This window comes from Pseudonaja textilis, chromosome 1, assembly GCF_049901715.1.
Source record: "Pseudonaja textilis isolate UNSWEBS1 chromosome 1, rPseTex1.2, whole genome shotgun sequence".
Lineage (NCBI taxonomy): Eukaryota > Metazoa > Chordata > Lepidosauria > Squamata > Elapidae > Pseudonaja > Pseudonaja textilis.
In genome coordinates, this window is record NC_141990.1 from 189,040,862 (window position 1) to 189,058,327 (window position 17,466).

At 39.7% G+C, this 17,466-nt stretch overlaps 1 protein-coding gene across 4 annotated transcripts in view; it reads left to right on the forward strand.

The window, feature by feature from the left end:
• The window catches only part of LRP2 (LDL receptor related protein 2), a 141,607-nt gene that overhangs the window by 14,730 nt on the left and 109,411 nt on the right, over positions 1-17,466 (forward strand). For all 4 annotated transcript variants that reach the window (XR_015740757.1, XR_015740758.1, XM_087919977.1 and 1 more), the window contains exons 2-4: positions 8,454-8,561; positions 9,252-9,374; positions 14,946-15,062. Coding sequence is in view for 2 of the 4 variants with exons in the window: in XM_087919977.1 (XP_087776103.1) it covers positions 8,454-8,561; positions 9,252-9,374; positions 14,946-15,062 (348 nt within the window). In the remaining 2 variants the exon portion in view is untranslated. The remainder of the gene's footprint in view (positions 1-8,453; positions 8,562-9,251; positions 9,375-14,945; positions 15,063-17,466) is intronic.

Below are 17,466 nucleotides of genomic sequence, written 5' to 3' on the forward strand. Positions count from 1 at the left end.
AACTCTAGCCAAACTAAAGCAAAGGACTTGGGTTCTTGGTATTTAAAATGACAAAGTCTCCCATCTTTTTAATAACAATTATTCCTCCCTCCTCCAATATATTCTGTATATTGTTTCTTTAAGATCTTATATGTTCTTCATAGTAGATTACTTAATGGCCCTAATGGGGGCCAGGTTTGGCATCATAATGCTGAGTTCTAGCCCCACCTTAGCCACGAAAGCCAGATGACTGACTTTGGACCGGTCTCTTAGCCCAACTCACCTCACAAGGTTGGTGTTATGGCGAAAATAGGAGAAGAAAGGAGTATGAGATATGTTTGCTGCCTTGAGTTGTTTATAAAAATAATAAGGTGGGATACAAATAAAAAATAAAAATACATCAGGGCACCCACTGGTAGATATAAGATTCCAAATGAAAGCCATTCTTTTCAGATTCAGAGGTAGAACATGTCTCACAAATGCTATTAAAATGTCCAGTGTACACACTCAAATGGCGATCAACCTTATTACTGCCAATTAATAAGAATTGCAAAATTCTTATCAATAGCTATAATTGTTAGAAGGTGTCTGGTTCCTCTTTCATAGTGTTAACCATTAGCTCTTAATTGCTTTAGGATTTTCCTGCAATTTTTAAAATTTCTTTTCATAGCCATCATGTTGTATGCTAGTCATTTGTTGTGTTTTATCTTGGACCTAAAGAAATGTTGATTGATTGGTGGAAATGGATGCATTCAACTCCTCCAAGGCAAAACAAATCATTTCCATTCCTAGACGTGCCTCCCTTGTCCACTAAATAGTTTTACTAATCTGATGAAGTGGACACATTTCTATGCAAGTCTGTAAATTGAAAATAGATTTTTTAAAAATGGCCTTCAGATTGCAAAAAAGTTACCTATCGCTGTCTTAACATATTTGTATAGAACAGGTATCAAGCTTGTGTCGTCACGGCATTGTCACATGACGTATCACAACTTTCCCCCTTCGCTAAACCAGGCATGGCTGTGGCCAACACTTGATGCATCCGGCCCGCGGGCTATGATTTTGACAGCCCTGGCATAGAAGATCCAAGTACATAAACAATATAGAAAAACCAGAAATATAAGAAAACCATGTACACTGAACCTCACAACAAGGAGGTATAGTTCTGTTAATATGATAATTCATTGTAATATTGTGAAGAGTAAGTAAAAAAATTTTAAACTGCCACGTCTCTTTATACCCATAGCTTTAATCATAGCTTTATATACAAATAAATATGGGGTTATTGCATTTTTAGCAATGTTGTAAATAACATTTCCTAGCTATTAATCTTCCTCCCTCCCTCCCTTTTCTTTTTTCTTTTCTTTCTTTTCTTCCTCCTAATCCAAAGACTTCAGTAGGCAAAACAATCCAGACAGAAATAAAATTTTTCTAGCTTTCAATTCTATGTTTGTTACTTTTGCTTCCAGAGAACCCTGGTGGATTGATGAAGTTTTCCCAAGGTTAAACAATTATCCTTAATGCTTTATTGCACTCTTCTCCATTTCTTGTGCTCTTGAAACGCATTGGATCACAATTCATTACTTCTGGTTGGCTGGAAGGATGAAAGTTCAGTAGGGCTAGAAAGCCCGAGGCATTGGATAAGGCTGCCTTATTGCATCAATCTTTTCTATGCCTTGTCTTAATAATAGTCTTGAAATATGCCCTAGGAAAGAGTGAGTTAGTTTTTCTTCCAACATACTTTTTTCCACAAGAAGTAAGATTCATGGGTACATTATTGGGTAGAGTATTGCGATTTTGTAAAATTGTACATTTACTCTGTTTAATATAGAGAGTGACCATCCTAAGTTTAAACCACAACCAATGTTAGAGTCTAAAAGTAGTAATACTTAATTGAAGAAGAGTTATTTGAACTTACAGTCATTGGGTAATTTAAGTTATTTAGGATATTTAAGCTAAGGGAATTTAAGAGCCATTGCCTTAGATTGTAGGAGTGTAGTACTGTAGGTAGTATAACTAGAACAAAAAACCCTTGGAGTGAGTGATCTTCGGTGCTGGGCCCCAGCAGATTAGAAGGTCAATAGATGGCTATAGTTCTTGGAAAAATAATAGAGTGTACTTTTGGAGGAGATAATTCAATTGCAGAGAGTTTAAACTTTGAAATCTCTGTAGATTATGGTGGAATATCCAGGGCAGCCATAAAAATGGTTATTCAAAGTGGCAGGCAAAACTGGGAGATCAAAACCCCACCTCTTTTGTATTATGTAACGAATATTGCACTGAAAAGAAAAAAGAAGCAAGGCTTTGATTGTCCTATCTCTGCTTGCTGGGGTGGGCTTGGCCAGAGTGGGTGTGGCCAGCTCAACGTCACTCATGTCAGGAACACCTGTTATGGCCCAAGTGCTCTGCCAGCAAAAACAGGCTCCCAGACACCCTTTCGGCTGCGACGGCCTCCTGCAACCTTCTGCCAGCGAAAACAGAGCTCGGGAGGTTGCACACAGCCCTCCCAAGCTCTGTTTTCACTGGCAGAGGCACTGCAGCCTGGTCCTTTGCTGTTTCCAGGGTGGCCTCAAGGGCCAGATCTAAGCACCCCGCAGGCCAGATCTGGCTTCTGGGCCTTGAGTTTGATATTCCTATTGTAGATTACCTTTCTGCTGTTTGCCACTGTGTGCCACATATTCTAAACCTTCACATTCTAGAATGTACAGTATTTTGGAGAACAACAGAAGCAGGCCTAGAACGTAGTTCTATCTAGATGCGTACTTGAATGTACAAAGGTTTTGAATTCTTTATGTATAGGATTGAGCCCCAAATGCTGTAACTGCTGTTTGTATTCGAATATTCTTCCCTCAGTCCTCCCCATCCTTTTCATGACATCTATTCTCATTCTCACTTTAACTTGATTACAGCTCATCTCATGATTCAAAAACATAATGAGACAGAGACATGGATTTTATAAAGTGAGCTGGTTGGATATGTGACAGTGAGGGAATAGAAAGAAAAATGGTGAGCGGGTTTTTATAGTAGTGTAAGTGCTCAAACACTTAGGCAAACATCTGAGCAGAACTTATATTTTTCAACTATTGAAGAACAAAAACTGAGCAAAACGTCTCTCCGCTGCCAACTAGAGGTTGTCTAGTTTTTTGCAACCCAAATTTGACAGCCCTGAAAAAGAAGCCTTCCACCTTTTTGACAAAAACGCCTGAATTCTCTTCTCCAGTACATTGCTTATTTTTAAATCCATCTAAGTAAAAACATATATTGCCTTTAATAGTGCTGCATTGTTTATTTAAAATTTACCAGTAGTTTCCTCCAGGAACTCTGCTCACACAATTGTTTACATGAAGGAACCACTGAGATTTATTAGTATCTGCCAAAATAAATAAGAATTTCTAGCAAAACTAGTAATACCATTAGTATGCCATTTCTTGGCTCTCTTCAGCTGATTGTAGGACTTCCTTGCCAACTTTTTTTTTTTAAGGGCTGACTAAAAATGAAACATTTCCTGTAAAATAGTAATCAATAGCAATCAGTCTTCCACTGAGCCCAGTTTTCTTTTGAATGCTGACGTCGTTCATTCGCTCCGGCAAGCCAGCAATTCGTCCTGCTGTTCTTTGAAGGGCTCCTAGAATTATGTGGGTTTTAAGAGGCCCGAACAATACATTGGATTGCTACTTAAATGTAGCTAAAACAAAAAGGTAATACTTAATACTTCCTTCAGCATGAGGTCAAGAAGATCAAAGGGAAGAAAAAGGCAGCAGGCCCTCGGGGACCTGTACCACATTAATTAAAATCCCCAGTGGAATGATCCAAGCAAGCAAAAACATTGTGAAAAACAACCCCCCTCGCCCCCCAGACTCCTACGAATGGCTCTGATAATCAACAAGGGTGGAGAAGGGGGTTCACATACCAAGTGGATTTGCCTAAATTGGCATTCCATTTCACAGCTTAGATGAGAACAAATATCAGACCAGAGCCTTGGATTGGATAGATCTATTTACTTTAGTGTTATAGACTGTCCCATTCCAAAGGCTGAAGGCAGAGAATATAAACTAGAAAAAAAGTCCAATGAAAATTGTAGTCTGAAAAGAGACAGATAAATAATTGCAATATATAACCTTGGAGTGAAGTTGAGAATACCTTTTAAACAGTAAAGATTTGGCCTCTTGTCCATTCTGCTATACTCCCCTGGAGAACAAAATAAAAGTGAAAAACAAAACATTTTCTACAGCTTCAGTGATTGCTAGATGCCATGATGATGAGAAGTATAGGGCTATGATGTGATTTTGTGAATGGAGCCTCAGTTGTAAAGCTAATAATTTCTATTGCAAACTAAGAAAACAAGACCATTTCTCCTTTAGCATGCTTTACGGCTCATGTAGCTCAGTAAAAAACATAGCATGCAATGTTTCTTCTGTGGGATTGCTTTGGGGGATCTTTACATCATTTTACCATCTTTGATTCTTTTTCAAACTGCAGATACAGCACTTTTATTTGGCTACTGAAGCAGCAGCACTTTAAAAATATGAAAAAAAAAATCACATTGTATCAGTTAAAAAACTGCAATGGACTTTTTAGCAATTTTACCCAGGTTAAGAAGCATGATTCCTTTTTACTTCTGTTATTATATTATACATATTTTCCCCTTGTTATGCTTATTCTTAAGACACCTTCTAAGCATCAGGAAGTTACAATATACTCCGAACAATTAGGTGAGTTTTCTGATTTAGAAAGGCTGACTATATCTGTATAAACCATCTCTGCGATTCTGTAATACTTGTTAGTCTATCTGCTTGCTTTTTGATATGAACTCTATATTATGTGATTAATCTTGTGATTATGGGGAAATAGTTTGTTTTCTGTTCCTCCCCTGAGATTTAGGTAGATAGTCAGATCTCTTGTATTTTGACAAAAGTCTGATCCGAGAAATATCCCTTTGTAGGGTTCACTATTAAATGTATTATATATGTAGAGTATATAATATAGATCTGCATATATTCAGTTCTGTATCATTACAGCAATCCTGGGAAATGTCTGTGTATTAGGCATGCATAGGTTCAGGTGGGTGTTCTTGTTTATAGTTAAAGTATAAATGGACTTAGGGCTCATTGTGACCTTCCAGAGGTTGCTTCCAGCAATTCCCGTACTCCTGGTCAGTGATGAAGGGGGGAAATGCACAACTTCCCAACTTCTAATCCCTTTTACAACAATATCCTTCAATCTATTGAGAAATACCTAGTGTTGCGTAAGCACAGAACGACTTTCCAACCCTTGGGCTCCCCTAAATCATTTTAGGGTAGAGAGTTCTCTAAATTCTCTGGAACAGGTTTTGAATATCCAGATAACTTAAAATTCCCATGTTCCACTGATAGCTTTTCCAGGGGAGGGGTTAGCTGGTCTTTATTTAAGCATTCAAAAATATCTTTTCCAGCCTTATTTTTTTTTTTCTTCCCTTTTCTTTGTGACTGGAAAGTATTGGGCTATTTTTTCTTTTGTATAAAATAATTTTAAGAGTATGACCAACGTACGTTTCAATGAATTATAACAGATTTTTCTGAAGTATCGTAGGTATTGATATACGTAGTACTCAGGATATGACTTATAGAAAGATGGATCATTTTTAGTGTTAAAATAAAGATAAGTACTGGTCTGTAAAGATTGGTGTATCTGTGCCATTTTTTCACTATATATCAAATCATAGGAATGTACTTAAACAGAACTGTATAGCACATGTATATCCAAGTGCATCAGTTAATCCTATGCATGGTTAAGGAGTTGCCATTAAGGTAATGAATGAACATCATGCTCATAGAGCTATTGTTCCTTAAATAACCAAAGGATTCGGTTTTCAAATATATAACAGAATTCAGTCAAAGGGCTGCAAATTCCAACTTGTGTTTGTGCATTCCTTCCGGGCATGTTTCAAGGGAGGTGGTTGTGCTTTTAAAGGTGCTTGATAAGAGCCCTGCCCCACCAGTCCCAGATCTGCCCCACCAACCATCCTCATGCATTAGTTTCTAAGGTATTTAGGTGAACATGCTCCTGTACCACTCTGTACCACCATTTATCCAACTGAACTATCTGACCATTTGCAGGCTACGTTATAAATCAGGGTGTCACTACCAGACAATCAGGTTTGAATGTTTCTTGCATAAAGCAGTTTCTCTACAGAATATCCCAAGGGAGGATATCACTGAATTGTGCTTATGAGTTGCTGGTTTACCACTCAGGCTCAGCTGACTTGTTTCTGCCCATATTTTTGTGTGATTGAGGAGTTAGTAACAGCCTCTTGCCTCTTATCATGTTGCTTGCTTTAGTTAAGAGGGGTAAAATACAATTGGTAATTAATTTCTGACATTGGAATTATAAGGTATTAATTTGATAAACACAGAGGCTTTACCGTCTTTTGAGTGTGTGCTTCCAATCTTTGTAGTTTCACAGGCAACATGAAAAATAACTTGATTGAATGTATTTAATATTTATCCCACTACCCCAATTTTATCTGAATGTCTTGGCATACTGTAAGAGTTATTCACATAAAGATGCATGCCCCCTGGTTCTTGGGGTGGGGAAAAAAGTTAATGCATCAATCATAGTCTCCTATTAAATCTCTTTATTAAATTGCTGTGTCATTTTATTAAATTTTCCACCTATATTATTCTCTGTGTTTCTATTGCTAAGGATGGCATTTTAATTAATTAATTAATTTTATTTATTTATTTATTAAATTTATGTATTGCCCATCTCATCTGAAAATGATCTTGGGTGGTTTACATACATTAAAACCAGTTAACATTGAAAAAGATAAAACATTGTCATAGTAATCATGATATTTGTAATACCATCAAACATCCATATCTGCCTATTCCAGGTCCTTGAAAAGGATTCGACACATCCAGTCTGAACATCTGGCTGACTGCAATGAACCATAATTTTTGTGTCAGATGAATCAAACATTTTAAAACATGCTGTCAGATTGCTTCAGTTCTACTTGCATAAATGATATGAAGTTATTAATTAATAATCAACAAAAGGACAGATACTTATAATTCTCTTGCAAAACAAATATGAAGAAATTTGCACACCAAGAGCCAGCCAACACAACTCCTCCTTTTAATGCAAATAACTTTGCAAATGAGAGAGGATTCCCTTATCATGTCATTTTTAACTGAGGTCCTGAATTGTTGCAGTCTTAAAAGTTAATGAGCTGGGGAGTAGGTTGTCTTAAATCTTGACTTTAATTTAACAACTCTAGATTCTGGTTCCTAAATAAACTCTAAATTCAGGCTCAACTCTTGATGACTTTATGGACACGTCCATGTGACTTTCTTAAGAATACAGAAGTAGTTTGGGATTATCTTTTGGGATTTGATTATGCTTCATTTCATTGTAACCTATCCCAACTTAACCTATCCTCTTGGGCTTCCTGTTGGTTACTATCCAAATACTAGCTCAGTCTAATCCTACTTAGCTTTTTGAGATCAGTCAGGTTTGGAAAGCACTTTTCAACTAGTTGGGGCACTGGGTTTGGACAATATATTAATCAACCCATTTCCTAATTTGTTTACTTGTCAATAAGACAAGCAAGTTAGGACTATATAGGTTGAGTGAACCAGAATGAAGTTTTGAATGGCCCTTACAATCTATTCTATATGGTCATTAGAAAGGAGAATTCTGAAGTAATAGCATGATTTAACCAAGACTTTTTAACCATACTAACAATGAAAAATGATTATTTCTGTAAAGGAGTGAAATATTCGTTGTTTATCTCTTCACTTTTTAAAGCTGCTCTTATTTGATCGATATATGAGCTATACAAACTCGGATCAGAACTAACCATAAAACCATAAACAACTTGTCATTGTTTGTATATCACATTAAATTATAGCTGCAATCAGCATATCAGTAGCAAACATCGTTTCAAATTGGTCACTTCTCTGAAGCTAAAATTGTTAAAACAAATTGCTTTAAGGCCAAAACAGTCAAATCATATTCAACACTGAACAGAGTTCCATGCAATTTCTATAAATGTTTACAGAAGATTCTAGAAACAGAAAGCTTTCTGTTTTATTCTTAGGTTAATTAAAGTCTTAACCTATTTATTATTTATTGACAGTGGCATCAGAAGGCGGAACACAGATGCCTATACTGTAAATTCATAAATTGTTGTTTTTGTGAATAGATCAAACAGTGCAGTGTCTGCTTTATCGTGATGTTTTCTTTTCTCTTTAACCCTCTGGGTCACACTTCAGAATTCTGAATAGGTAGACCGTATTTTATGTAGAAGTATATGTGTTACGTACCCATTCAATTGTGACTTAACAGTTACACTTTCTTCAGTTGCATTGACCTGTTGATATAAGAATTTGTGCCTATTTGTGATTAGAAAACAATACAGAATGTTGGTACTAATCTTATCCATTTCACACTTAACAAAATAAAATAACGGCATGCATTTTATGGCTGGCTTCCAGGATGTGAGCAAGGGCAATTTCGTTGTGGAAATGGGCGCTGCATTCCTGAAGACTGGAGATGTGATGGAGCAAGAGACTGTTCAGATGACACAGATGAAGCTGGCTGTCGTAAGTGGAATTAAGTTTATTTAATGCATGTGGTCTTTTCCAAACATCAGCATTAAGTATCATTTTCCTCATCCATTGCCAATATGGCCAGGAAATGTCATTGAGATAAGACGTTCTGGACACTAAGTTAGGGAAAGGTGACCAAAACATAGCTGCATAATAGGAAGGTTGAGATGCCTTCATGATAACCAGATCTTTTAATGGTTGTGAAGCATACTGATTAAACAACAACCAAGATACTGAAGAGTACGATATGGGAATGTTTGTGTTTATGTCTGTGTGGTGGTGTTGGAGAGGTGGATAGACAAGTAAAATATTTAGTTGGAAACTGCATATAAACTTTTAGACTTTAGATACAGTCTAACAGGACTGTTTTTTATCTGGTAGCGACATATGTTATTGACTGGGATCACCTACTGTTCATTTGCTGAATTAGTCACAATAACAGTTTTAAACATGGCAGTAAGGCAAAAAACAAACAAACCAATTATGGCTCAGTAAGACCTTTGAACCCAGCTGTCCAGCATTCCTAACTTTCAGATTTCTTAATCATATAGCAAGGTGCCTAGTATTACATTTCTAGATTAGAATTCATTAGATTAGAGCTTTAATGTTTCAATGACTACAAGTCCTTTATTCATCTAACATTTAAATCAGAGCATTCAAGTACAATTTGCTTGTCCATTTTAGCACATCCAAGCTGTGAAGAAAACCAGTTTCAGTGTCACAGTGATGGAGAATGCATTCCTCGGGCATGGGTCTGTGATGATGAAGAAGACTGCGACGATGGCTCTGATGAACATCAGCAATGTCGTAAGTTATGACCTAGTAATGAGCCCCATAGATTACTGGAATGGCACATGTTTTGCTTGGAATTAGTCTGATTCAATCCCTGGCATTTCCAGAACAGAATTGGAAAAGTTTATTTCCTAAAATGGAAGAAAGCTGTTTCCATTCAGAATAGTTGTTCTGAAATTCATGGACCAATGGATTGAGTTGATATAAGGTTACTTCTAATGGATCCTCCTTAAGTGCATCCTTTCTTTTCAGATTTGAGTTCCTTTATCTTTAGATTTATTGCACCGTTGCCATCTAATAATGTGTCTTTGAATAGCATTAGCACTTGCACTTAGACTTATATACCACTTCACAGTGCTTTACAGAGTCAGCATATTGCCCCCCAACAATCTGGGTCCTCATTTTACTGACCTCAGAAGGATTCCCCAGTAATTCAGTTGAATATTGTGAATTCTGATCGTTGGGGGTAAATAAAGTTGAGGCTCACTTTGTTTGCATTAGGATAGATCAGTCTGTTTACATTTTTAAAACTTAAAAAAAAAACACTTTTTTAATGTCTTTTTTTAAAACTTTTATGTTTTTCTGTCCCATTTCTTTTTCAGCTAAAACTGCCATTTTAAAATCTGTAAGAAAGAATGTGCTTAAGGGGATTTAAATTTAAGCATATTTATTTACCACATGTTTTTATTCCAGCTACACATTTCTAAACATATTTTACCCTAAAATACACATTTGTACTTGATATTTTTCTGCTGTGAATTCTACTGGAGAAATGCAAAATCTGAATGATTTGTGACCCAATAGATGTAGTCTGTTTAGCACTGAAATTCTCAAATGTTGAATTCTTCAAGCATCTTCAAGCATATTTCCAAGACTCAATATGCATTCATTACTGGAATTGGGACTTCCCAGAGGTCTAGGTCATATGAGATTTGTATACACTACCCTGTAAACATTAGACTTCCTCACCTTTCGGATTTGTTTCAGACAGTGGGAACATTCCGGATTGGATTTGGAGTTCCCCTTAGTTTTAGAATTTGACTAGGCTATAAATAGAATAATTTGGTTATGATAAAAGTTCACCTTTCCCCCTTGCTATGCAGTATTTTCTAGTCTTGCTAATCTGGGCTATATTTTGTTCACTTTCTGGGAAATGGTTTCCCCAGTTGTAGTATAGATAATGTTTTGAACTATTGACCCAAGATAATGGCAAAGATTTTTATTATAGTTCCATCCCAAAGATGTTTTTTTGTCCTCCTTACCTTTTCAGTAGGAGCTATAAATGCTAGTAGTTACATATTATCTATTGGGGAGGCAATAAAGGGCAAAATCCAAATTTCAACTGACTTCTGACCTTTGTGCACCTTAACACAATTTCATTGTAAAGTGGATTCACCGTAAAGTCTTTCACCTGTTTTGAATCAGCGATGGGAAATCATGTGATTTGTTACCTTGGGATATTTGAATATATTCTTCAATATTATTCTTTGTTCAATTAAAAATCATATGTATAATGTTGCCTCTCTCCACTTATTTGTTGTGCATCTGTAATCATTAGTGTGTGTACCAAGATTTACATGTACAAAAAAACCTTTATTTGTCTTTTGGTCGCTAACAAAAAAAAAAATCCAATGTATTTATTGTGTGTGTATTTAATTAGAAGGAGAATCTACCGTGTTTCTCACAAAATAAGGCCGGCCCTTATTTTTTTTTTGACCCCTGGAAAAATGGCTAGGCCGTCTTTTTGGAGGTGACTTAATTCCCCCCCCTTGCATCCTCAGGTGGGCGGGTGGCGACAGCTTGGATGTTGACCTCGGCGTTGGTGGGGCACTTCGTATCGGGAAATCTTCTGCCAAATCTTCCTTCTCCCCATGCTGCTGCGGTGTTTAGAGCAACATTGTGGCATTTGGCGCAGCCACGCAGTGTTTGGCACAGCCATGAGGGGCCGGGGGGGCTCCTCCCTGCAACCGGAGCACGGTGGAGACACTAGGCTTCAGGCACTCCTGTCGCCGCCTTCCCAGGCATCGTTCGAAGGCAAAGCCCATTCTTTTAAAAATGACGCCCTAATATGACAAAGCCTCCCCTGCCCGAGAGGGTAGCCCAACCCCACATGGGGAGGCGAATCTCCCGGGGCCGCAGTGCAGGATCGGTCCACCCCGGGAGAAGCGCCCAGCCACCATGCCTGCCTGGTGCTGGGCAGAGCGTGAAGAGCTTCACCTGGGGTGCCCAGCGCAGCTGACAGGCGGGCCCTCCTGCCCGGTGGTGGAGCTCTCACCAAGGCAGCGAGCGCCTCACCGCCAGGCCCTCCACTCATCCCACCAGGGCTGCGCCTGAGCTGGGTAGGGTGGGCAGAGCTGGGAAAGTGAGCCACGGGTGCGCGCCCACCTGCCAAACGAAAGAGCTGGGCCGACCCAAGCTTGGCTTCCTTCCCAAGTCCCTCAAGCCTGACCCCAAAGGGGCCACCAGGAGAGGCTGCCTGAGGCAGTGATAGCTCCCACCATCCGTGGACAGGGAGGTGAGGCGACGGCCCACGCCACGTCCTCCTCTTAGTTGAACCCCACTGAGTGAGCGCCTCTGCCCAATGCCCATGCCACTGCAGCGTTTGGAGATGCCAGCACATTTGGAGATGTGTGGGGACGGGGACGGGCTGGGCAAGGGGTGGAAAGGACAGGCGGCTTCGGGCTCCCTCCACCAGACCTGCCAGCCAGGGAAGCAGCGCTGCTGTCACCTGGCCTCCCTGTCTGTGGATGGGTGGGTGCTATCACTGCCTCCGGCAGCCTCTCCTGGTGGCCCCTTCGGGTTCAGTCTGGAGGGTCTTGGGAAGCCAAGCTCGGGTAGGCCCGGCTCTTTTGCTTGGCAGGTGGGCATGCACCTGTGGCTTGCTTTCACGGCTCTGCCCAGCCTGCGCGGCCCTGGCAGGATGAGCGGAGGGCCTGGTGGGGAGGCGCTCACTGCCTTGGTGAGAGCTCCGCCGCCAAGCAGGAGGGCCCACCTGTCAGCTGCGCTGGGCGCCCCAGGCAAAGCTCTTCGCGCTCTGCCTGGCACCAGGCAGGGATGGCAGCTGAGCGCTTCTCCCAGGGTGGCCCGATCCTGTGCTGCGGCCTTCAGAGATTTGCCTCCCCACATGGGGTTGGGCTGCCCTCTTGGGCAGGGGAGCCTTTGTCTTACTGGTAGTAGGGCGTCATTTTTAAAAGAATGGGCTTTGCCTTCAAATGATGCCTGGGAAGGCGGTGACAGGAGCGTCTGAAGCCGAGTATCTCCGCTGGGCTCCGGTTGCAGGGATGAGCCCTGGCTGGCCGCACGTGGCTGTGCCAAACGCCGCGTGGCTGCACCAAACACTGTGGCATTGCTCTAAACGCTGCGACAGCATGGGGAGAAGGGAAAGCAACGGTGGCGGAAGGTCTCCCGATACGAAGTGCCCCACCAATGCCGGAGTCAACGCAAGCAGCACCATATCCGGGTATGCAACAAAAGTACTTCCTAACGGCCAGCCCCCCTGCCATTCCCCCCATTTTGCATGTTTAATATAGGCCTTAATTTGGGGGGAGGGGCTTAATTTCATTTTATGCCTATAAAACATGTTGGGACCTCCTGTTGGGGGAGGCCGTATTGTTGGAGAAACATGGTATTTACCTCACTATTGGCTATGCTGTGGTTTATTTGCATCTAGAAGGCAAGGATTTCTTATCTGGTATATAATGTAATAGTTGAAAAAGATAATTCAGGCAAAGTAGTGGAAGAGCAATCTGGTGTATTAATGAATATATATCAAGCAGAACATATTGATTTCTTAGCTAGTCTTGTGTCTTTCCTGCATGCAGATTCCTCACAGATCAAAATTTGATTGCTTCAAGTCTTGCACAAGTATAATAAAAGCTTCAAAGAATTTATAATCTAAACACAAAAACTTAACATATAGCTGAGAGGCACAAACAACCCAGGCTTTATAAAAAGGGCAGTTAAAGATAGCTAAATTGCTGTACGATTACATCTTCATTGGAGAATTCCTTCTTCACATCAGTGAGTGCAACATTCCACTGATAGATTTTTCCACTGATGGATGGTAAATTATGGCCACAGTGAGTGGCATATTATCTGGACTTAGTTCATGAAAAATAAATGATGAGAATATAGGGAGCACCCTAAAATTCTGAAATAGTAAAAGTAACCTACCTATATACTTATACAAAGTTGAATATACTCATTTGATTCTAGGTATTGGATCAGTTTCTTTTTAAGGGCTGAATAAGTCAGTTAAGTTGTGGATTAGACCTAGTTTGGGTTGTCCTCACTTAATGACTGCCCCATTTAGTGATAGTTAGAAGTTATGACAGTGAGATGAAAAAGTTACATTATGACCAATCTCCATACTTACTACTCTTGCACTATCCCTGTGGTCAAATGATCGACATTCAAGTGCTTCACAACTGGCGGACATTTATGACTGTCACAACTTACCATTTTCATGTTTTGTTATCTGTCTTCTGACAAGCAGAGTTCATGAAGAAGCCAGCAGTAAAACAACATCTCGCTTAATGATCATGAATTGCTAAACAACCACGATCAAAATGGGTTTGTAAGCCCGTTGCAGTTATGTGAGGTTTCACTTAATGACTATGTCACTTAACAACAGAGTTGCTGATCCCTGTACTGATAAGCGAGGTTTCCCCAGACTTATCAGAGAAAGCTATAGTAGGTTTAGCGAATGAGTACTGAAATTGGCCTTATTTTGCATGATGTATCTGTTCTTTTCTACACCTTCCCTTTCATAGGTAAACTTTACAGGAGTTACATTAATATATCTACATAGTTCATAAATAACATCAGGACATGAAAGCTTGATTTAGGAATGTGTAAACATTTACATTTACATTTATCCATTTTGGCTTTTTTGTTCTATTATTGTTGAAAACAGTTCTTTAGGCCGAATAGTGTATTTAAGATAATACAGTAATGATATTGATATTGTATTCTTACATACGTTTGATAAATTTTAATTTATTGTACTGTATTTGGCAATATGCTGTAAGCCGCTTACAGTCAAATGATTGAAGTGGCGGAGAAGCATTTGTAATGATAGAGGTGTAAATAAGGATGATTCCTGTTCATTTGAAAACTTTACATTTTAAAAGCATATTTTCAGAAACCAAGAAGCTGAAGGACAGGAGTGTCAACTGGATCCAGCCAATGGGGTGCTTACAGCTGGCTCACGTGGTTGCCCAGGAAACAGCGGAAGGACTGGCCCGCGATGCCTCTGCCAACAAAAATGGAGCTCGGGAGGGCTGTGTGTGGCTCTCCCGAGCTCCATTTTCACTGACAGAGGGTTGCAGGAGGCTTTCACAGCCAAAAACAGAGATCAGGAGCCTGTCTTCACTGGCAGAGTGCTCGGGCCACCACAAGTGCCCCCGACACGAGTGACATCAAGCTGGCCACACCCCCTGGCCACGCCCACTGCCCGCCCTGAGGTTAAACACAACCCTGATGCGGCCCTCAATGAAATTAAGTTTGACTCCCCTGTATGTGTGTGTATGTGTGTGTATGTGAGTGTAAATAAAAAAAAAATTGTAAGCACAATGTTTCTTGCAGCTGGGCGAACATGCTCCAGTCAGCAGTTTACCTGTTCCAGTGGGCAGTGCATCCCAAGTGGCTACAGGTGTGACCATGTCAGCGACTGCACAGATGGAACAGATGAAAGAAGCTGCCGTGAGTGCTTTTAAATCTTTTGCAGTAGATTTGGTTTCAGCCCTTCTCTCGTTGGCTTGTTAATCAATTTGTAAGATTAAGAATTTGTTGATGGACAGAAGTGAACACAATATTCTTCTTGTTATCAACATTTCAGCACAGATTCTTTCATGGATTACCAAGGATGTGCTCATAACGGTTACATTGTTCTGAGGTTTAATAAAATGTACCGTTGCTCCGTAATGGGCTAAGGCTAGAGAGAATCTCTCTCTCTTTCCTGATGTTAAAACAGATCAGAACCCCAAATTATATAAACATAAGGCTTAGGACATTAAAATACACTGGGTTGGGATTTTGGGAGCTGGAGAGATATTGATGATGATGATCATTTATTGTATGCCTGGCCCTAACCCTTTGGTTACTACGGGTTGGAATGAGATGTCAAAAACATAAAACTTCAGTGATCCAGTACAGAAATTCATAGGGAAAGACCATTTGTGAAAGAAGGAAAAACAGGGAGGATGTTCAGGAAATGACAAGCTGAGGCTTAGGAAGGTACACATCAGTGGCCTTTAGGTACAGCAGCCCCCTTTGAGCTGCAGAACAGATGGAGGAAGGAGAAAGAGATTTATTAACTGATGGGAAGTAAGGGAATACAAGGCCCTCTTGTCTTCATCACTACAGGTACTGAAGATGCCCAGATGGGGCACAGTGTTCAGACTTTTTAATCACAAATTCGAAACGGGATAATCGCCTTGGTTGTCTAGACATCCTTGAATATTAGTTTGTCTAGAAACAGCTCAAAGGAAACCTATAGTTCAGATGGTTCAGGATCAGACAAATATAATTAGACCTGGGGTAATAGAGACTTAATAACACCTGGGGAAATTAAGCTCTTCGAATGCACCACAAAATAGAATTTGGATAGAATCAAAGAGCTTGAAACTATATTCATTCCTTGGGTTTTTTCTAGAGAAAAGTAACGCAGATGGAGAAGGACAGGAGAATTAGAGGATGTCAGCAAGGCAAGGAAAAGTATTAAGCCAAAAGCGAGAGAATGCAGGTGGTTGCACTTGACCCGAGACCCTGAAAATCCTAAGCAGAAAGATTTTTCATCACAAAACAAATACACCATTAAACAAGGGGTCAGCAATGTTTCATTTCAAAACTCCTCTGCAATATATTTTACAGAGTTTGACAATAAATTGATGATACTAGCCTTACTTTGTAGGTGGAAATATTTTTGTATAGTAAGCACAAAGTTATTAAGAGAAAGAGCTATGAGCAAACATACTCTTTCATGTCAACCAGTGCATAGTAACTGAAGGTTTCCAGCTTTAATTATTAGCATCTAACAGGTGTAAGTAGGGTAAGGTAGAAATGTTAAACAGAGAGAAGCATAAACATCATAACAGTCAGTTTCTGCCTCTCTGCATTCCTGCAAATTCAGATATGACTAATATTCGTACATGCTGATGGTTCATTTCCAGCAAAGATAAGGAAGGATTGCTTGTCAGAAAGGAAAATTGGCTTATGAGACACAATGTGGTCTTCCCTCAGGAAGCGAATCTATCTGAATCCATAAATTAACTGATTCATAAATTAGTTGGGTAAGACATGAGATAGTTCCAGACAAAGAGAACAAGAGAAGAGCACAGAGTTCTAAAGTTGGGAAGAAAAAACCTAGTGAATGTCTTAACATGCTAAGTGGAGTAAAAAACAAACACCTGACCATCAAGTAGATGAACTGTCCAGCAAGGAGTTTGTCCATATTGAGCCCAAACAATCCCAAGAGCTAGTGACTCATTGCCCTAACTAATTGGGGAGTTATGGTGCCTAACATGAATATTAAAAAGCACCATTTTTCCAAGTTGTACACAAGATAGAGTAGAAGTTTCTTGGCTACATGACTGAATTAAAGCTACATTTTTAAGCCTTGCCAGACTATGATTCTGAAAGACAGCCAGGTAGTTATATGGAACAAATACATTAAAAAATGCTGGCTGTCAGTAACTTGGCTGATCTGTTTTGGAATGATCACATTAGAGGTGAAATGTGTTTCTAGTAAAAAAAAAAAGTAGATTGATTCAATGTAATGATAAATGTCATATGTTGCCTGGCATGGTGGATGTGGCTTAGAAATCAGGAAGGCCAAAGTTTGTTCAAAATTCCCAAACTGGGTTTAGTATAGCAGGACAAATGTTTTGTTAAGTAGTTGTAAATTCAATGGAGTCTCTTACTGCTCTGTTTATGACTCTATCATTCCCAGCATTTAGCCTTGGAACTTTTTCCCAAACATTCTCTCTCTCTCTCTCTCTCTCTCTCTCTCTCTCTCTCACACACACACACACACACACACACACACACACACACACACACAGAGCTACAGGAATACAAGACAAACTATATGAAGCCATTGTGTCAA